At 41.6% G+C, this 22,130-nt stretch overlaps 1 protein-coding gene across 1 annotated transcript in view; it reads right to left on the bottom strand.

Moving 5' to 3' along the window:
- slc30a6 (solute carrier family 30 member 6) overlaps window positions 1–18,247 on the bottom strand; it is a 32,316-nt gene extending 14,069 nt beyond the window's left edge. The window contains exons 1-6 of the mRNA XM_042065436.1: window positions 18,005–18,247; window positions 17,179–17,225; window positions 16,290–16,376; window positions 9,739–9,823; window positions 1,335–1,377; window positions 1,124–1,189 (exon numbers count right to left, since the gene is read on the bottom strand). Of these exons, the coding sequence (XP_041921370.1) occupies window positions 1,124–1,189; window positions 1,335–1,377; window positions 9,739–9,823; window positions 16,290–16,376; window positions 17,179–17,225; window positions 18,005–18,233 (557 nt within the window). The 5' untranslated portion in view covers window positions 18,234–18,247. The remainder of the gene's footprint in view (window positions 1–1,123; window positions 1,190–1,334; window positions 1,378–9,738; window positions 9,824–16,289; window positions 16,377–17,178; window positions 17,226–18,004) is intronic.
- Window positions 18,248–22,130: the final 3,883 nt, after the last annotated feature.

Below are 22,130 nucleotides of genomic sequence, written 5' to 3'. Positions count from 1 at the left end.
CTGCGCCTGCCTGCTGCGTAGCGGGAGGGAGACAAGCAGGACGTGGACGGCGTAGGGATCTCCGCTTCGGCACAGCACGACGCAGCTCAGGGGACGAGATAAAACCCTGCGCTAAAAACGAGCATAGTGGGCGGGCGGGCGACTGAGAACGCAAACGTGCAAGCAGCGGGAGGGGAGAGGAGGCTGAGGCTGCGGCTGAGCTGACCCTTTGTGCTGGCCCACTGAGCACATTAAGGCCAAGTGAAGCTGAAAAGCAGCTTTCCATGCAATAACCACGCCGCAACACCCCAGGGTCACGGGTGCCAGCCAAACACTGAGCACGGCTCGGTCCCTGAGAAAGCTACGCCATCAACACTGGGCTTGGCCCACAACAACAAAGCCCGGCCCGCTGAGCCTGATAGGGACAACACACACGTGTGCCGCGCATGCGCACCAACACACACACGCTTGTACGCTCACTGTAAGAGTCCTCGGCTAGTCAGCGGGGTCGCCGGATTAGTCTGCAAATGTGGTCCTGCTGAGTTTAATATAGACTAGCGCCACAGACAGAGCCATAGTCAGGCGGCCATTGGACAACCTATGCGTTGACACCTCGTGAACATCTACGCTGACTAACATTACCACCTACTGTAGGTCAAAATGTACTACAGACATTAGCTGATTTTTCAATATGACAAATACACACACATAATATACATACAAATTGTAAATATGCTGCACTTAGGTTGAGAGATGCGCTACATTTACTTGCAAATATGCAAAGACAAAATAATATTACATTAATATAATAGCAAATATGCTGAAACTGAGACTTCCATAATATATAAACAGTAGAGGTCATCTTGACCTGATTTTTCTGTTAAACTTGAGGCTTGATACGTGTTCAGGTTACATTTGTGGATATCGTTTGTGCCAGAAATTGTATTAAGAAATTCCAGGTCACACTAAGCACTTACAGTAGTATTTGTTATGTTACGGACCACACACACGTTTTTTCTGATTAAGCCAAATTCAGATTTTTATTCAGAAATGATTGGCAAGCAAGTTCATAGTTGCCATGCACAAAAAAATATGATTAGTCAGAAAAAAAGAAAAAAAAAAAAAGTCAGCTGGTTTTACTCACCCAAAGGAGTAGGACTGACTGGGCTTCTTCATGCTAACCCAGGAGCTTATGAGACAGGTGATCAGACTAGGGAGAACAAACGCCAGGAGGTTAAAAGTGTGCCCATTACAGAATATAGTCTCCCACACACAGTGAACGCTGTAGAAACCAGATGACTGATGTTTCAGGTGGGATTACTCCCCACTAAATGTGACTGTCAATCGACACTCACCTGAAGAGATCAAAGATGGTGAGGTATGTGTACGCTGTTAAGGCTTAAATGAGAAAAAAAACACAAAGAAACACATTAATCAGAATAACACATATCACAGTATAACAACAAACAACAACAATATTGATTAACTGACAAACAAATAGATATCTGATGCTGATGTAAAGTTCATGTTTATATGTCTACCTATTTCTACCTAATGATTTACCAGTGAAAGACCGCACCAGCCAGGCCTCGCACCCATCACCCCTGGTGTTTTCCTGCAGTATTACCACATCCTATACAATGCCATGTTTGATGTCCAAAGCAATTTATGATTATGAGGATCATCACCATACAACAGAGATAAAGCAGATTTATGTGTATTGGCATTCCACCACAGTCTTTCTAACAGAAACCGTAAGGAGAACTCCAAGTCAAAGAATGGCTGGAACACGGACAGAGCACAACACAGCTCCACCCTATCTTCTATGTCTCCACAGCAGGCCCGGGGTGGGTAAGTGGGAGAATCGGGAGAATTCCCGGTGGGCCACTTCACTTTTGGGCCGGTCAAGGGAAAAAAATATTGACATGCGTCACGTTAGTCTATCTTCTCTTAAAGTAGGCTATACACGTTCCGCATTCTGTGCATGACACCGTTGCCTCTGTATGGGTTGTAGCCTACCATTTGAGGGAGTTCTCCACTCCCACAAAGAGTTGGTTGGGTCCATATCGCCCGTCTTTTCCAAAAAGTTTTCTCAGATAGCCTACGGATAGCCGGGCCAGCCCTACAGTAGCCATAAGCGTCAGGAAGGATGGATGTAGAAAGAGGCCAGGAGGGATGAAACGGCAAGGTAGAAACGGCCAGGTAGAATGCTGCTAAATCTGCCAAGCTTCCGGATTACAGACAAAAGTGGCAACTGGTAAAGAGAGAAAGCCTATAGGCAATGATTAGCCTATTGACAATGTAATTATTGGGCTAATATTGGACGTTTGTAGCGTTATCAAGCTATTCGCAAGCAACATATTAAATTACTTTAAAATTAGCCTTTTGTATCCGATTCATAGACTTTGCAGTATGCAAATATTGATAACAAAACTGAAGCATGATCTGTGTAGGCCTATGCAATAAAAATTGTAGCCTCTGAGCAGCAGATCAACCAGTTGACTACTGAAAATGATGAGCCCAAAATTAGTGATGAGGACGCCATGACTACAGGGACAAGTAGAGAGGATAATTTATAGTTATTTAATGTAAGAAAGAGCAATTATGCTACATGATAAACATATATGCCTTGTTTACTCAGAAGAGGGTGTAGTAAAGGAGTAGGCTAAATCACCAAACAACATATAGCCTACCCATGCAAAAACACATAGCCTAAACATTAGTTCAATATGCCTCTTTGTGGGAAGCGTGGGATAGGCTACATTTCAAAGGCTTTCTTTCTTTCTTTCTTTCTTTCTGTTTTTGTGAACTTGTGGAATGTTTTTTGTTAACTTCTCAGTTGAAGTGAATTATAACCTTTACACATTTGTTGAACCATGTTACTAATAAAAACTACAGGATAGTAAAAGCTGAAATGTTGCTTCATTTATCCAATTTCCACCAGTATGGAAAACATGGGACTGTCTTGGGCCTGAAACTCCCGGGCTGAAAAGTGGCCCCACTCCGGCCCTGCTCCACAGGATCCTAAGGCCCAAATCTTATAGCATATTGTGTGTAGATTAAGGTCACTTGTGTATGTAAACAGGCCTGATCAATGGGAGATAAAAGAGGAGCAGTGCGATGGTTGTAAGCGGAGACATTCGGGCTGGACTGGGCTGGGCTGGGCTGGGCTGGGCTAACCTGTGGACCCTAAAAGAAACGTGCTGCTTGCCCCGCAGGGTTGAGCAAAATTCAGAAGTGAATTGCGAATGACTCCTAAATTCTAATTCAATTCTTGAATTTGAACTGAATTTGAATTGAGTTAAAAGATAAACACGATCTAGAATTACAATTTAAATTTAAATTAAAGGAAGTATTATTGAGGACATAAGGAAAGAAAGAATAAAGAAAGTAGAATTGAAATTCAATGAAATTCAAAAAAATCCTTGTAGTGTTTTAAAATGAAGCTTCACAGTATATGTCAGATACGATAAACTAATCCATACCACATTTATAATGGGTAACTTATAACAGTAACCAATTACATTTAAAAAGTAACCTTCCCAACACTAAATGTATGTGAGATTCAACACATTCTTTCTGTTGTGTGACTGTGTGGAATTTCTTTGAATTGAGATTAATTTAATTCCACTTCCTGTCATTCCAATTGAATTGGAGGCCAATTCTAAAATTCTGAATTTTGCACAAGCCGGTTGCCCCGGCTGAATATTTCACAAAGTCTGCTGGGCCACATCGGTGAAATAAACATACCCATCTGACTGATTAGTTTCGCTCTCCATGCTCAGTGAGGCCCCCGCCCCCTCCATTCCACCTCTACCCTCGATGCCCTCTCTGGCTCTCATTTACCCCCCCAGGGACTCAAACACAGTCCCATTAAAAGGCCTTAAGTGCTGGCTGGTTATTGGGAGCATAAGCAGAAAGTTACGGATGGGCTGGAAGCGGTGGAGATCTTCTCTCTTCCTGAAGGGCCGCGGAGGAGTATTACCTTTCCTGAGGTGTGTGTGTGTGTCTGAGTGTGTGGGGGGACAGTCTCAGAACCGCAGGACTGTATTTTCAGGGACGAGGAGTCGTTGGGGTGGGGGGTGGGGGGGGGCGGGGTTTGTCTAGATTTGCAAACTGCAGCACTCCGCTGTCATTGAGTTCTGCAACACACATCGACCGGGCTGGCTTCTCGGGTGTCTGTCGACGTGGCATATTAAATACAATAGATCGCTCCATATGTAAACTAAAAGCTTTTATTGACTGACTACACAGCAACACCTGGCGGGGGAAACGGGAGACTCAGAAAGGATGCGGCCGGGTTGAGTGGGGTGGGGGGCCAGGCTGACATGCCCCTCCTCTCTGTTGCCGACATGAGCTGTGGAGGGGGCGGGGAGTAAAATGAGACCATGCCGATGAGGCTGCCGCCCAGACTAACCCATCAACAGCATGCACACAAAGAGAGGAAAGTGTGTGTGTGCGTGTGTGTGTGTTAGGGGGGCTAATTGTAGCTTCATCACCAATGGATCAAGGACCAGTGCTAAGTAGGGGTCTAAATCACAGATCTATCAGGCTGTGTGCGATGGTATACATGACAAATGCAAATGGCAATCCAGTTTTAACAGCAATCTAAAGCTAAAATAAACTAATTTAATGACATGCACTGTATGAACATAATTCAGATAGGAAATAAAGGTTTAGTCTTATGTCGGTATTATCCAAAAGTACTTTTTAAGATGGCACTAGAAATGTTACACATATATGGCTCTTCTCCTCACAAAACAAATTCTCAAACCCAAAATTAGAAACCCTGGATGCACTGATGATGACAATCCTACAGTGTCAGCTCCTCAGCAGAATGATAAAGGAGGAGGGAGACCCTCGCTGGTCTGTGTAACATGAGGCCGAAGGGAAGAGCTGTGGGAACTCTACACTCTACTGCCGAGACTGCGAGATGACGAGAGGCAGAGGAACGGAACAGGTCTCCTTGTGAGAAGGACCTTCAACATCATCTGCTGCTGATGAGGAGGCAGTGGCCGGGGGAACACTGAACCCACTTCTCCCATACGCATGTCCACATTCACTGCCCATACGTTATTATCTGATTCTGATCCAACGCACAACGAACTGTAATAGTCAGATTTATGGTTTAGATGGACAATCAGCCAAACAGCTCCCATGCAGGCTGGATCTCCAGCATCAGATGGTATTGATCAAATCGGCTCCTACTGGCAAATTCGTCCAATTTAATGCTTTCACACAAGTGCAGGTTACAATTTTCTTTCATTACTGCAATATTGGCTATACTAGCAGCCATTGACCAATATGAATCACCTGATTTGCTATTGTCATTTAAAAGCTTACAGTACAAAGATCGTAGCACAATCAGCTTACCACACTATGAGGGAATGTTACTCCCATGGGAAAAACAGGTGAGTGGAGAACATCTGGAAAGCAGCTAAATAAGCTAATTTCCCAAAAAGTTGGCATGTTCCTTTACGTGGTAAGAGGGTGCGGGTACAGCAAACATGAATTTACCAGGGAACAGGGGAGTTCTCTTTGAGTAATGAACTATGCAAACATTTCCTAACATTCTGATGACTATGTGGTGCAACACATGTGCTGCAAAAAAAAAAAAAATTGAAACATCTCTATTTTGGGACAGACGCATTTCCTTCCTGACAGTTGGTTTAGTTTGCCTTCCGCTCACATCAAACCAAAAGTGGCCCAGTGGAGCCGAGATAGAGAGATGAGATAGCAGGAGAGCAGAGTAAAGAAGAGGGCACAAGTGGAGTGTTTAAGGCCTGAAAACCCAGTCACTTGACCTCATTATGCTTGGCTTGTCTTAGCTCTACAGACTGCAATGGCTGCCTCGGAGCTGACAGCAATGTGTATGAAGATGGGCCTCAAGAGCCAAGACCAGTTTTTAGATTCCTAGGTTGAGACTGTGGATGTTTGCTGACTATGCCTGGCTGTGAATGACTATGCACACACTTATCAATAGAATTTGAGGCAGAGTGAGTTTTGGAGAAGCAAACAATTTAATTGTTGGGGTCTCAAAAAATGGGTGGGAATCTAGATCACCCAGCAATCTAGATCGTTCTCCAATATTTCTCCTCAGTAAAAGTTATGACAAACACTTGTGATTGAAGCTACTGTATGTTTACATTTGTAAAGTAACTGATACTTATTTACATCTGGGTGTAACAAACATCAGATGAAACAAAAACAGCCAAAGTAAACAACATATACTTAAGTAATACCTAATACTTTTTGCAGATTAGATTTGAATGATCAAATATAATGTGATTAATCCAAGTCCAAAACAAGTCAGCAAACAGGTTTAAGACAAAAAAAAAGCCTTCACCGACAAAAAACAAACTTATTTTTCTATATGTATTAGTGTTCCGGTACACTTTGACGGACACTGAAATTGTCTGAAATGATCTGAAATTACATTCAACTTTCAGGAAACACTACTACGTATTTGCATATTATGGCATTGTAGACTAAATGGGCTTGTTTGGTATATGCATACAGCAAAAAGCAATGGAATATTAGGATAAGCAATGGGTTATCCTTAATTTGAGGATATTACAAAAAATATCCAGGATACCAAAGGATTTTCATGGGAAAAGTGACCAGACACGGAGCCAGATACTGATGAGCATAAAGTTCAGAGCAGTGTTTTTAGTGACCTGTGCTGTGACTGGTGGTGGGGGTAGGATTTTGTATCGATCGGTCTGAAAGAATTGTTGACAAAAGAGGAATGTGCAGATCGGATAAAGGCGCGGACATTCTCAACACCGCGCAACCCAATCCCATCTTCCGCTGCAGAATTTGATCCGCATAGCACAGGCTGACGGGAGGCAAACAGTGTCCTGTGGACTCATCTGTTTCACATCTTACACAGGCTGCGGAGAGGTGCATTAGGCTCTGTTACACAAACACACAGCACACCGCACACCTTCAAAATAGAAGGAAACAAAAATACACAACCTCACGGCGGCCACAGACGGGCTGAGGGATGGAAACTAAGCAAGAGAAAGCATAGACGATTTCTTTAAGTAAACAAACAGATGTGTATATATATTCTATGTATTTAGTGTGCATAAAGTATATATATTTAAATATATGATACTGTATATATGATGTATAGTAAACATAAATTATAAACATTAGCCAGGTTAAAACAAGCAAGATATGTGCAGTGATAACAGTCTTCCAAAGCCCTGGAGAGCAAGGCAGAGAAGAGAGAGTGAGAGAGCACACAGAAGAGAAGAGGAGGTGGGCTTTGTGCAGATTCGCTGAGTTGAAAACCTCCCCTGACAGCGAGCTTAGAGTGTGCCTGTGTGTGTGTGCGCGTGTATGTGTTTGTGTGTGTGTTGGGATGCTTCCCCCTCCCCTCCTCCTCTGTTGCTGCTAATGATCATCGCTAACATCGAAGAGCCCTTCCAGTGAACTTTACGGTTCAGCCCAAGGTCAACTGCCTTTGTTTCCAGCGCCACACATAAATAAATAAATCTAAAAAAGCATGGCATGCATTAAAAGTAGTGGTTGTAACCTATGCAGTCATCTTGCTCATCGTGCTCAGGCTTTTCTTACTCTACAGCCCCTGAATGTTCTCTTCTGTGGAACACCTCAGGGTAAGCCACCATCATTTTTAGCATTTACAGGGAAAGACATAGACACAGCTCAATAACTGAGTGGGGGTTTGATGAAAGTGTTATTATTGTTGTTGTTGTTGTTGTTGTCGTCGTCATTTCCCTTCCTGCTTTAGACATGGGCTTCCAGATATGTCCTTATCTAGCAAATCAAACCAGACATGTGATGTTACCCACCCACCCACCACCTCAGCGCCCCAAATTCTCCACCACCCCAAAAATGTGAGTCCTTAGGGAATTTGTTTGCTTGTCAGTTTGTTGATGTGCCTGCGCCCTGCAGTGGACGGCACGTTGTATTCAGCACTGTTTGCTGTTGTCTGGGGGAGGATAAAAGTGTGACTGAGTGTATGTGTGTGTGTGTGTCGAGAGGGGTGGTTGATCACTGCAGGCATTTGCAGTTGAACCAAATGAGCCAGAAGCCCGATGTGCAGCCCAGCACATCAGGCCCTTTTGCGCACTGACTGGAAAACTTCCAGAGATGTGGAAGAGATCTAATTTACCCCCGTCGCCGCACAGACGCACTAATAACACTGTGCTAATGAAAACAACGCATTCACCAGCTACAGGACGTCAGTAAAAAGCGTGGAATGCGTGGCATGAGGCACTTGCATTGTGAAGAAATTACACCAAAACAGCTCTGCCATATTAGCAAAATTTGAGCCAGAATCTGTGAAGTAAGCACTTCTTGGACCCCGAGTAACAGTATAAGACAGAACAGATATTAAAACAGAAAATCAGCCCGGTCCAGAACTGAATCCATCCATTCAATCTGTTCAGTAAATCCATTTTTAGCTCCTTCTGGTGGCCTCATTTTGTTTTCGTCACTGATACAGCTCTGCTGCACCACGCCTAAATATGTCCCATTCTGAAACAGTCCCATTCTACTCAAAATTCACCAACAGTATTGCAGAAGCAAAGAATTATGACTTAACAAAGGCATGCACATTGTGTTCAACACTCAACCACATCTAAACTGGCAACATGTTCACAGGCAACTCAACAACAGTAAAACTGGGCCTACTATTAAGTATCATTACTAATGATGTCCATATACTGTACTGTACTGTAAAAAATACTTTTAAAAGACTTAAGTCTAACACCTTCTCACATCTAAAGACGAGTCATAGATTTTAGTCACAGACTATGATTTTGCAAAGACTGAGAATCCTGTTGGGTCAGTATTTACCAGACATTTGAATAATTTCCCATCATGCACCAGTTCAACAGGAACTCAATGAGGCTTTCATAAAGCATTTATAGAGTTATCCGTTCACCTTGTATATAACTACTTACTTCTCCTTACTGAGTCATGATTTTCAAATGTTTACGGCTATTGTTTATAACGATTTGCTATTGTTATTCTGTAAAAATCCCCACACCCCACATAATATGGCTGAGCCTTGAGGGCTCTGCTGATTATGGCAGCAGGAGGCTGTGGCTAGCAGCAGATACAACCTCCTCCTGACTGGAAAGCAGGAAAGACAATCTCTCCCCCGCCGGCTTAAATATTAGTACTGATTCATTTCTGTGTGGATAAACACCACATGGGAAGTGTACCAACAGTTTCCTGTGCCGGCCGGGGATCTTTTTGTCCTGCACCTGCGTCGCTGGGCTCAGTGGCGCTGTTTATCTGCACTAGGTATCGACGTCGGGATCGCGTGTCGCCTCTCTGCAGCTCAATACGCCACCGATGTCTCCTTCCTGGCCGCAATGCCACACAGCAGGGGGGCTGGTTTTGCAGTGTTGCTGCGCTGTCCTTTCGCCGCAGTTTCTGAAGTGCTGACTACATTTCCAAGGATGAGCACTGAGGCTTTGGTCACCTTATTTTTCTCTGAGCATGGTTGTTACTAAGTTCTTTGAATGCCTGTACTAGAAATTGTCTGCCACAGGGCACCCTTATACATAAACGTGTTTATGTATAAGGGTGCCCTGTGGCAGACCACTCTGGCCAAAAAGTTGCCATTTTCTCAGCCATGAAAATCTGTTGGTCTATTTCAGTTATACGTCATGTACCTACATTGAATGAGTGCTCTCAACTTCCAACATCCGTCTATCTATGGAGAATCCTACACACCACCTGCTTATCTTAGCATCCTCTGGCGTCTTGTCTACTTACCCATACTGTTGGTCGAGCTGCACCACATGAGCAGACAGGCAGTGCAGAGCACGTTAAGCACGCCAAAGAGCAGGATCCGCCAGGACTGAAAAAGACACAACAACACAAATATACTCCTGTTACTAAAGCCCAGCTAAGAAAACATCGACATTTAAAGGAGAATTCCGGTGTGATATTGATCTAAAGTGTATTGAAACATGATACCGAGTGTGAACGTATGTCTCATAGCCCATCTCGGCTTGTCCCCTGCACTCCAAAATCTGGCGCTAGTTAGCCGATGCTACCAACAGCTTTTTCAATAGTGGTGCTTCGGCATCGGGATAGCCATGCAAATAAATCACTGTTTTACACCCATTTACGAGGCTCAATCATCAAGACTCCACACTTCATTGGTAGACTTCCGAGGGCCCTGACATTTAAAACGAGACATTGAGAACTTTGAAAAAATCACTGGTAGTTTACTTACAAGACGATTTATACAGACAGTATCTTCACGAAGTTTAGCGTTTGCAGCCATCATGAATTTAGTCACGATAAGTCGAGCAACAAGTAAGAATGAACAGGTATGATAAGGGATCAGATTCCAAAAATAATTCAGTGGAAATGCATGGATTCCAGTTGCTGCTACTGGAAGAAACTGGAATCCATGCATTTCCACTGAATTATTTTTGGAATAGCCGAGATGGGCTATGAGACATACGTTCACACTCGGTATCATGTTTCAATACACTTTAGGTCAATATCACACCGGAATTCTCCTTTAACATCTGATAGTGATGTTTACATAGTAAAAACTAATTGTATACATGTGGAGTACGCTTCACCATCAGAGCTACTGTCTGTAAAAAAACATCTCAATCAGTCAGAATCCAAGATGTGTTTGAGAGAATCACCCAAAATACAGAAAAGAGACAGCCATGCTTGCTACTTTGATACTTTGAAACATACATGGGTAATTCTACAATGGCTTTGAACGCAGCTCAGCCAATCATAATCAAAGAACGGAACTATCCGTTTTAGAGTGTAGAATTGGCAACAAATGTAGCTCTGCGCCTTTCTGAAACGGAACCATACACCAACCCCCCGCCCCCCCCGGCTCTGTCGCAATGTGTCAGCAGGACATTTTCTGCTGCTTGTCTGAGGGCGATTATTTGATCTGGGCGTAACACTAAACGACCTCTTCCTCCATCCTGACTGCACTGCACCTGAAAGCGGACAATAAAAGAAGGTGAAGACGAAGACGCCACCAACAGCGGCAACGGGCAGGCGGAAGGCGTGCTCGTGACGCAGCGGCGCGGGGGAACTTCAGCTGTCGCCTCGCATCGATGTCTGCAGCACGCCGGGCACTGCTGTGAAATCTACAATTACTGCGGTGCACTGTGTTATGACAAGGCCTGGGTGTCCACTGACAAAGCCCAGCCAGATATAAAAGATGGAGGACAGTGGAGGCTTGTGTGGAGCCTGTGGCGAAGTCTGTCTGCATGTGTGTGTGTGTGTGTGTGTGTGTGTGTGTGTGTGTGTGTGTGTGTATGGGTGTGTGTGTGTGTGTGTGTGTGTGTGTGTAAACAACAAGACAGCATCACAACCAACATCCACCCCCTCTCTCTAATACGGAGACAGGAGTCAACACACTGCCCCCTAGCGTACAGACGAAGTAACTGTAACCACCATGTGGCATCAGAGAGGGCTATGCTGTTATAAAGTTGTACATACACAGCCAGTGAGCTGCAGACCACCCCCTTCCTTTCTAGGATACCTCCCTCTTAACTACTTATGTCTGTGAGCCCTCCTTGATCTAAAAGCAGCTGAATATTTCCTGGTATCTAGAATACCAACACACAAAAGACCACCCGGTCAAAGTGGAATGAACTTGGCCTGCCTTGACCTCAGCACTGCTCTGAACAAACATACCTGCAGACCAGTGTTGCACGGGTTTGGTCACAAGCGGCCCGTGGTCGCCCGTTATTTTAATCAACCCGACCACAACTCAGACCACGAATATTAATTAGGACAAAATTATACCCGACCCGCGATCCGACACGCTTATTTACAAAATGTGTGCTTTTGGTTATAGGCTGCATGCAGTGTGACAGTAGGCCATTTCTGTAAAACAAACTAATTTATTTGCAAAACTTTATGCAGTAGAACTACACGCAGTAGGCATGCAGGACATAATGTTTGCGCAGGAGAGAGAATTACAATAAGAGCTCAAGCACGCACGCAACCATTAGAACACTAGGATAAGATTTGAAGGCCATGGACATACATCTTTCTTTCGAAAACAGAAATGGTGAGGCAAGGTAGGCAAGAGAGATACATTGCTGGTCAAAACGTTAGCGTAAGAACTGCTTTATAATGCTGAATGAAGCACAAAGCTTTACTAAAGCACATCCACTGTTTGAAGTCACAAACACAACGAACTAAGGTAACTTTTATGCATGCGCGAACCTATACATACTGGTAGATATGGCTGTGTAGTCTGTGCCATAACAATTATTTCTGCAGGCTGCCCGTTTTGGCTGTCATACTTTTAAATGGCTTCGCAAGAAGTAGGCCTACATAGACCATTACGTGTACTGTCTACTGTCATCTTTTTTAAGAACTTTTCCCAATATTTCCCATAGCCTATATTGCTTTTCCTGAAGGGGTGTCTTTATTATTTTAACTCGCGTCTTCAGCTTCTTTACTGTTGACTTTACTGTATTGATGCTTTACTGTATTGATGCTAGCCTTCTCGTGATATTTTAAGTAGGCCTATTTGTAGAAAATATATATTTAATTAATTTTAACTGACCCGCCCGCAAATGACCCGAATATCATTAAAATATTTTGTTTATGACTCATAACCGCGGGTGACAGGGTCATCCGCAGGCGACCGCTTAATTTCGGGCAGACCGCGCAACACTGCTGCAGACAGAGGGATTAGAGTGGTAATATATATATATCATAATATATGATAACAGCACTATCAAAAACCAAAAGAGCTTGATAAGCTGGAGACTTCGCTCACTGCCATGCACAACTGAAAGGCTGAGGAAGTAATTTGTTCCTAGGGCCATTGAACTGTTCAATGCCTCACTAAAGGGAAGAGGAGAGATAGACTTCTCTGCTTAGTCTGTCTGCCTCTCCACCCTCTCCATGTCCATGTTTGAGTACTGACTGCCCACTACTGCTTACTACTGTTTTACTAATGTACACAGCCTAATGTTTTCACTTCTGTTTTACTGCTATACTGTTTTTCATGCTATATTAGCACACATGATCAGTGGCTGCGGTCAGGCTTCTGCTACAATACTGAATGAATGAATGGCTATAACCCTATTACCTCAACCTGTTCTTGCACTGAAATATTTTTTTTTATTATACCTTGTCTACATTATACTTTACTCTCCTATTTGTCCATATTATTTATGCTGGTCTCTAGACCTTACTCTTGCACTGTTGGACTAATGTTGGACTACTTTTTGCACCTTCACCATGACGCTCACTCTCTTGAGCACCTTGCCATGCACACATAACTAAGGACTATGGTTGGACTACTGTTAGCACCTTCACCATGACACTCACTCCCTTTAGCACCTTACCAGTCCCGGCCCTGTCACTACAAGCGTCTTATGCTTGATCACCCTCAAGCACATTGGACTTTCTTAATTAAATGTATATAGTGTATTTAGTATTGTTAGTTTTCTTATCTTTCTTATCTTCTACTGTCTTTATTGTACAGTGGAGTTTAGTTATATGTTTATACTTATGTTTACCATTTCTGCTGTAAGTGCATGTTGTGTGTGATGTCTGTATGCTACTAAGACCCTTGAATTTCCCCATGGGGGATCAATAAAGTATCTATCTATCATATGACTACTTTGGTTGCTGATTTGAGTGACATTCTTATTTTTTCCCCAATTCATAGATAGATAGATAGATAGATAGATAGATGTCTATTAGGGGTGTAACGGTTCATGTATTCGTATTGAACCGAAACGGTACGGGCAAGGCGGTTCGGTGCATGAATTTACACGGAGAATACACGGTATAAAAATACATAAAACTCCTGTGCGGATTAATCAATTACTGTTAAGTAGCGAGAGTTACGGGAGTTCTTTAGCGACACCTAACGCTAATCTGTAGCCTCGCCTTAGCTCTGAAGCTCTGATTGGCGCCTATGTTTTTTTTTTTGGTCAGGTCGTCGGTCGAGTTCGTCAGTCAGACCCACAAGAGTTAGAGGATCCGCTGGTCTCTTTAAGATCGCAAGTTTGAGAACTTCAGTTACAGTAACGTTAGTACAGGCGAAAGAGTGGTGGATGAGATGAAACTGTGTGTCGGCGTTGTTCAGCAGTTGTTGGGTATGTGAGTGGAAAAAATGCAACACATATTCGAAGCCATCACCCAGATGATGTAGTTCTAGGCTACCAAAAAACTTCCCCTGCGCTTCAGCAGTCTTTGGATACACATACAAATAGGGCCAAAACCTATGGCTTAAATTAAATGATTTCGTATTGACAGAAAGCTATGTAAATCGTGTGGTAATTACCTTTATGTTGGGGTAACTTGTAACTTCTCACATGAGGAGCTGGTAGTGTTAAGTGCATAGACAGTAAAATAAAGTGACAACGCTAACCAGGCTAATAAACAAACCATGCTACGGTGAGTTAACGTCAAAGGGCAAAGTCACGTGACTTCTAGTTGTAGTCTGTTTATGAAATGAAAGGAGCAATTTCGTTTTTTTTTTTTTAAAGGCAAAATAGTGTGATATTTTCACAGTTAGTAGGCTAGATTATTACTTTACACACAATAAAAAAAATATTGAGGCAAATTGTAGACCCTTCCATATACAACTAAACACAGATGTTGAAGGTCTTGCTTAAGTGGATTTTTAAAAATATTTTTTCTATGTAATTTGCACTTTCAGAAATGTGTAGACCTATTTTCAGTTTTATAGCTGATTGTCTTATTTTGTTTACAAGTTACAGATGGAGTCTGGGTACTTATTGTACTGTTTAGCTGTTGCAGATAGCTCAGGGAAGAGACTGTATGACACTAGGTGGTACAGCCTGAGACATGTACAAAAAAAAAATGCTTTCTGCATTTTTGTTTTGCTTTTCCCTCCATTGTACCGAACTCGTACCGAACCGTGATGTCCGAACCGAGGTATGAACCGAACCGTGACTTCTGTGTACCGTTACACCCCTAATGTCTATAGGGTGGCACGAAGAGTAAAATTGGGCTTGCACCTCATGCTCTTCTTCTAAGAGGGTCACAAATATTGGTGTTTTTCCAGGTAAACCCGTATTTAGGCTTATCGTTGTGTGCGTATGACACATGAATGACACTAGAGTACATAGACTGCTTCCACAAAAATCATGCTCGTGTCTGAAAACAACCTAGTCAGAAGTTGCTAAAATGGTTTGCTGCCACTTTTTTGAAATTGGGATAGGAGTACCCTGAAGCAAAATTCTTATAGATGTACACTAAATTTGGAGGTATAACCTTGCAGACCTTCCTTTGTAGACGTACACAACTTCAGAGAATAAAGAAAATGTAAGGGGGTAGAACGGGAAGTTTTGAAAATTGTCTCATATCACATGGAATGACCCAGCTCGGGTGATACAGTCACATCAAGGTCTGACAGTGCAAAACAACCCAGTGTAACAAGGGCATTGGATCCATAATTAGCACTACAAGAACATCTGATCACAATATTATACATCTGATATCTCTCACTATAATCACTATCTGTCAGACACAGTGGCTGTGGCAGTAATGGCACAGTTTAAATCTGCCGGAGCAGATATACCTTGTAAATCAGATCTGTACATCTATGAGAGAATTACAAAAACAACAATGTCCTGAGCAACTCTTCAAATTATCAGTGTGTGCCCTTATCTGTGAATCAATGGCAGTAAACACCTCTCCATCCTGATGGATTTGCAGTTTTGCCAATAAGCATTAAAGTATGGATATTTGAGAGAGGTTTACCCCACAAATACATACATACAAATCAAAAGAATTCAGTCGGCTGCTCTCCTGGAACTTGTGTTTGCTTGCTAATCCAATTTTTCTTTGTTTGATAAAGCAGGGATCCTAGCGCAGGGTAAAAGTGGATCATCTTAAAAAAAAAAAAAAAACACTCTCTGCCCATCTGAAATACCTAATCGCTCATCATCGCAGCCATCGTCCAGGACAACCCCATTATGACAAGGTCAGATTAAGGGTAACCACTGCCTATTGGGTGGACGGGATTGAGGTAGCCCGGATAAAGTGATTTAACCACAGATTCACAGAAGACCTCTAGGGAACACTTCTTTTGTGATGGATTAATGTCAGCAAGTTTGTTTTGGTGAAGGTTTCTGTGTGCAGGATGAAGAGCTTAATGTGTCATACAACAACAACTAAGCTATGATTTTGTCAAACCAGCCAACCAACTGAAGACCAAAACAACACTTTCTGGTCAAAGGGTGCTTAAATTTGTGGCCTATGGAATGTGTGAGTATGTGTGAATGTGCGTGTGTGTGGGATCTGGAGGGATAATCCCACACCATAACAATACTCACTCGTCTGTCAGAGGCAACCAAACGGAACTCCTGCTTCAACTTTCCAAAAATCGACCTATGCGTCTTCCGGAAAGGATGGATAGTTCCCTGCAGGAAGGCACAGGAGATGACATCCCATAGAGCCAAAGATATAACTTCATAATTCAACTTGACAAGGCACCTTCAAATTAAATGTATGTTGCATATTTAGAGCAAATATTTATATACTTTTGTAAACAGCTAACAAACAATCAACAATATAGCCATAGTGAATACAAATAATAGCTGATAACACAGGACAGTGCTTCCATCTACTGGCTATTTGTCATTAACATTAGGCTGACACTGCCTGCATGCAACAGTTTCCAGGATTCAGTTACACAACAGTTTTGCAATGAAAAACGGCATTTAAAGTTATATATATTTATACAGCCATATATATTTATACAGCTTTTCTCTAAAATGCATATGCAACTTCACAACCTTCTTATATTTATTTGTTGTGTGTGTGTGCACACACAAATAAAAATTCAGAGTTGCAGACAATATTTAGTGCAGACACACTGGGAGAAGTAGGCCTACATTTATGACAACAGACAGCATCAAAGACCAAATTAAATACATATAGATGCCTACTTCACCTTGTGTGAATATCTAAGGTATGAAGTATATGCTTGTGTGCTAGCTTGAAACATACATTTGTAATCATTTAACATTTTTCATTGTTACTTGCCCTTTACAGTCCTAACTGTAACATCCCTGAACTGACAGAATGTCTACAAAAAGGCTTGGAACATTAAATGTAGATATTAAGCCTTATCAAGGTAAAACTTAAAGGAATTAAGGCTAAATGAATCCATGGAATGCATTCGTAGAGGTTCCCAAAAAAATCTTTCACTTTGAAACTTACCAGAATGTATGTGTCATTCTCTTGCTTTTTCCTATGCATTGGGATATCTGCAAACATAAATGAAAGAGGTCAAATTCAACACGTTGCCCTACATAACACCGTTTCTGAAAATGAGAATATAAGCCCCATATTTTAAGTGCCTTTTCATACCAGTCCTCAAAAGGTAACGTGAGGACGTCTTGAGCAAACCACCGAGGCTAAAGGTCCCGAATTTACAGAATACTTCATTTAAGATTTGGTTCAAATACAATGCAAATGTACGCCACTGCTGAATTTAAAGAAAGTTACTGCTGATGCGTTTGTCTGTCGGTTTGTGACATTTAAAACTGACAGCTTAAGATGGCTAGCTAGCCAACATAAACAGACTGCCAGCACTTGTGGCCAACTTTGTATGGTCAAAAGTATATTAATGTCTGTATAGTGCTGCGATACGTGTCGTAACCGAGTACAAACGTTTCCTGTTAACTTCAAGGGCTCGATAATCTACCTTCAACATTCCCGAGTTATTTGAGGCCTATCAATTTATCGCTTACAAGTTAGCTAACCCAACACAGTCAGTAACAGTTTGTTAGCTTGTGGCTGAACAGAGTTCTATGTTCAACTTTGTATTCTAGGTGGCTATTATCTTTCTTTTCTTCATATATATTTCAGTGACACCATCATCTTTTTTCACCAGTAAACATTACTTTTTAGTGTTAACAAGCCTTCTAGTTAACGTTTGCTAAAACGTTAGCATAGTTAGCATACGCGCATTACTGTTGTCAGCTAGCTAGGTTTGCCTGCATCACATCCCTAACATCAGCTAACGTCATCGCTACCTATGTACCTGAATCCTTGATGTTAATGACATCCACTGCCACCATGTCAGGTTTATCCAACGGTCCGATTTTCCTCTCTGTCACTCCGGACGGTACAACGTCCGGCTTTGGGCCAAGTTTTCGAGGATAAAAGTCAGAAACATTGTGATATGATAGTCCTCCTGCAGACGTGGACATACTGTCCATCGCCATTTTGGACCTCTGGGAAACGCAGAACGTTCCCGTTGGGTTGCGCATGTGCAACAGTGCTAATCTGTAAAATATAAGGCTTGGAAATTTAGCAAAACAACAGTCGAAGATATCTAGCTCAGTGGGGGGATTCTATATCATATTCATCTACAAATCTACCCAGAGTAATACGGAAGATGAGGAGGGACAATTTTCAGCATATTTGATCTGACCTGCCATTCCGCATGTTGTGAAATATTTGGGCAATTCCATGCAAAGGTCATCCTTACCATGAAAAAAAAAAGACTTGCACACACAAATAGAACTATTGTTAAAATGTTAATTTAGGTCTATATTTTATTGTTTGTAACTGATCTGATTGAATTTCATGGAGAGTTATATAGAGTATATAAAATATAGACCTAAATTAAAATGTTAATTTAGGTCTATATTTTATTGTTTGTAACTGATCTGATTGAATTTTATGGAGAGTTACACTCTTTTTACATCATAAATATGGTGTGCCACCATACAGAAACAACAGTTTTCACATGGCAATGTTATACATATTAAAAAGGGGATAAATAGACTCAAGGATCCAACAAATTCTTATCATTTGACAAATTCCAGATCGACAAGGGAATGGTAGAGCAGTGTATGCTCAGTTTGCCAGCTCCTTACATTTGTAAGGCTTTTGTTCATGTCACATCCATAACGTTTTATAGGAAATGTTTATGCTACACATAGTGTTGATGCGACAATGTCCTAAGTGTCTGTGCAAAGCTGATTTATATCAATGTAAAATATTATTAACAAATTGTGCCCCTTTTTACTTTTATAACCTTTAATGGTGCGTTATGGATGTGACATCATCAGTGTTGTGGAAGTTACTTTTAAAAAGTAGTGTTTGCTCGTTACTCGTTACATCTCAAAAAAGTAACCTGTTACTTTACTTAGTTACCCTCTATGGAAAGTAATTTTTTGTTTTTGTTTTTTTGTTACTGGGCAGTTCCAGCGTTATGGATATGACAATTGGACTCATATTGGTAAACAAAATGCCTTAGTGGGGGCAAAATTAGGATCAGTAAATTCATTTGCATAACTTTTAATGTAACCTCTGTCCTCTGAATACTGAGAAATCCTCAAATTTCATATAATCAATTTCATCCTAAGAATACAAGGCATTTTATCAGCGTTATGGATGTGACAAGAAATGGACACACTTTTGTGAGAGATTACAGGTTTTCTACAAACTCTGTGAATTTTGAAGGAAACTGCCGAAACTATGATATATGTAGCATGAAGGAGACTTGAATAAACACAAAAAGTGTGTTTTTGAAACTATGCGTCATTTTCGTAATGCATTATGTAGGAAAAACTGGCGTTATGGATGTGACGGTTTCACATTATGGATGTGACGTGTCTGAACCAGTCCTCGACAAACTACATAAAACACATACTTAAGTAGTAAATTTTGATATGAAACAATTGAAATAGTAATCATGAAAAACTAGCGATGAAATTATTGCTTCCTCAGTGCCCACTAAGATCCACAGGATGAATCAGGACAACAAGTCATTTAAAATATAAAAAAGACATTTCTTTTTTTCTTTTACCGTCATCAATTTTGGTCAGTGATTCCCGGGTTACTGAAACACCAGGGAACATGAAACTTGGTGGCCACTCCCCTAAATAACTATCCCTACCTTAACCGTTGCACCCAAGATAACAAAATATTTATGGTATGTTAGTCTCAAGAGCCCGCATCAACCTAACCCATACCCACTCATTTGTGATTTGCACACATAAAGTACATGCACACGCACGTGCACACACACACATGCACACACACGCACATGCGCACACACACACACACACACACTCGCACACATACAGACAGGCAAGCACACACATAAACACATACAGACAGGCAAGCACACACACACACACACACACACACACACACACACACATGCACAAACACCCACCCACATGAATGCAGACTCATAAACACACACATGCACAAACACCCACCCACATGAATGCAGACACATAAACACACACACACACACACACACACTCGCACACATACAGACAGGCAAGCACACACATAAACACATACAGTACAGACAGGCAAGCACACACACACACACAGACAGGCAAGCACACACACACACACACATGCACAAACACCCACCCACATGAATGCAGACACATAAACACACACATGCACAAACACCCACCCACATGAATGCAGACACATAAACACACACACACAGGCACACATACGCATGTGCCCATGCAAACACACACACACACACACACACACATAAACACACAAACACAGGCACGCATACGCACATGCACACACAGACATGCACACACAGACACACACACACAGACACACACACACACACACACTCTTATAAACAAAAGCAAACTCACAGCACACACTCATTTACATGCACATGAGTTGCAGGAGTAGGAGATGGAGACAAATTGACAAGCGAGATTAATTTTTGCGAAGAGAATATGCAGGACTGAGAGGCGGTCATATTTTGTACCGCTATGCGGTACATCTAGTTTATTGCTGCCCTTCCTCATGTTACTCTGTGGGTATTAGCTACAGAGGACCTGACACTTATGCTGTCATATCGTGTCACATTTAAAATTAAACTGTGTTAAGCAGACGTGAACGGCAGGCTGAACAGATCTGCAACAGAAGGAGGTTGCTATGTTAACTCCAGCTGCAAAATCAGCCATCTTCACCAGCTAACACGATAATCCAGTTACTGTACAACAACAGTATGACAGTTACAGGAAGATAATCGCTCAGATTTTCGTTATTAGGCCACTTGAAAATAGGCTATGGCTAGGCTAATCACTGGAGGTATTTTAATATTATGTTTGTTTTGCTAATGGTTAGGCAAGGCCTCCCTGAGGTTTTGATCCTCCTAATAATCTTTGAAATGTCAATTGTAAACACTAAGTTGAAATGCGTTGAAACTGACATGCCACCAGAACAGACGTTTTATCGGCTTTGAGGTATAATAAAGTCCCCAGTCTTGTAAATTCACATTATGTAACATCCATAACGTCACATCCATAACGCACCATTAAAGGTTTTAAAAGTAAGAAAGGGGCACAATTTGGTCATAACACTTTACATTGATATAAATCAGCTTTGCACAGACACTTTGCACAGGCATCAACACTGTATGCGTAGCATAAACTTTTCCTATAAAACGTTATGGATATGACATGGCCATGGAACTTGCTGACTTAAAAACAAAAGCCTTACAAATGTAAGGAGTTGTGCTCCTAAAGGCAAGCTGAGCATAGACATTGCTCTACCATTCCCTTGTCAATCTGGAATTTGTCGAATGACACAATTTGTTTGAACCTTGGGTCCATTTATCCACTTTTTAAATATGTATAATATTACCATGTGAAAAATGTTGTTTCTGTATGGTTGCACACCATATTTATGATGTAAAAAGAGTGTCATTCTCCATCAAATTCAATCAGATCAGTTACAAACAATAAAATATAGACCTAAATGAAGATTTTAACAACAGTTCTATTTGCGTTTGCACAACTTTTTTTTTCCATGGTAAGGATGACATTTCCATGGAATTGCCCCTACTTGTTACTTTTACGTTACTTTTATGTTGCTCGACTTTGGGCAGAACCCAGTATCTGTTCCTAAATGTGTAGGCCTACATAAAGTTCTACTATGGAGATCATAACAGGTATTTCTTTTGTGCTCTTCTAAAAATGCCACAAACAGAGCACTTGACAAGAAAACATTGGGCTTATAGGCTTCAACACCACCACTAAAGCCCTATGAAACAATATCAAATAACATAGCCTCGATACATCTTGGGCATATAGGTGAACACAAAATATATGAGGGCTTATTTTATAGCCTTATACTTTTTCATTAAACAGGTGCTCCTCCGAAAT

This window comes from Alosa sapidissima, chromosome 16 (genome assembly GCF_018492685.1).
Source record: "Alosa sapidissima isolate fAloSap1 chromosome 16, fAloSap1.pri, whole genome shotgun sequence".
Taxonomy (NCBI): domain Eukaryota; kingdom Metazoa; phylum Chordata; class Actinopteri; order Clupeiformes; family Clupeidae; genus Alosa; species Alosa sapidissima.
The sequence above is the reverse complement of the archived record's forward strand: the minus strand, read 5'-3'. Positions and strand labels throughout refer to the sequence as shown.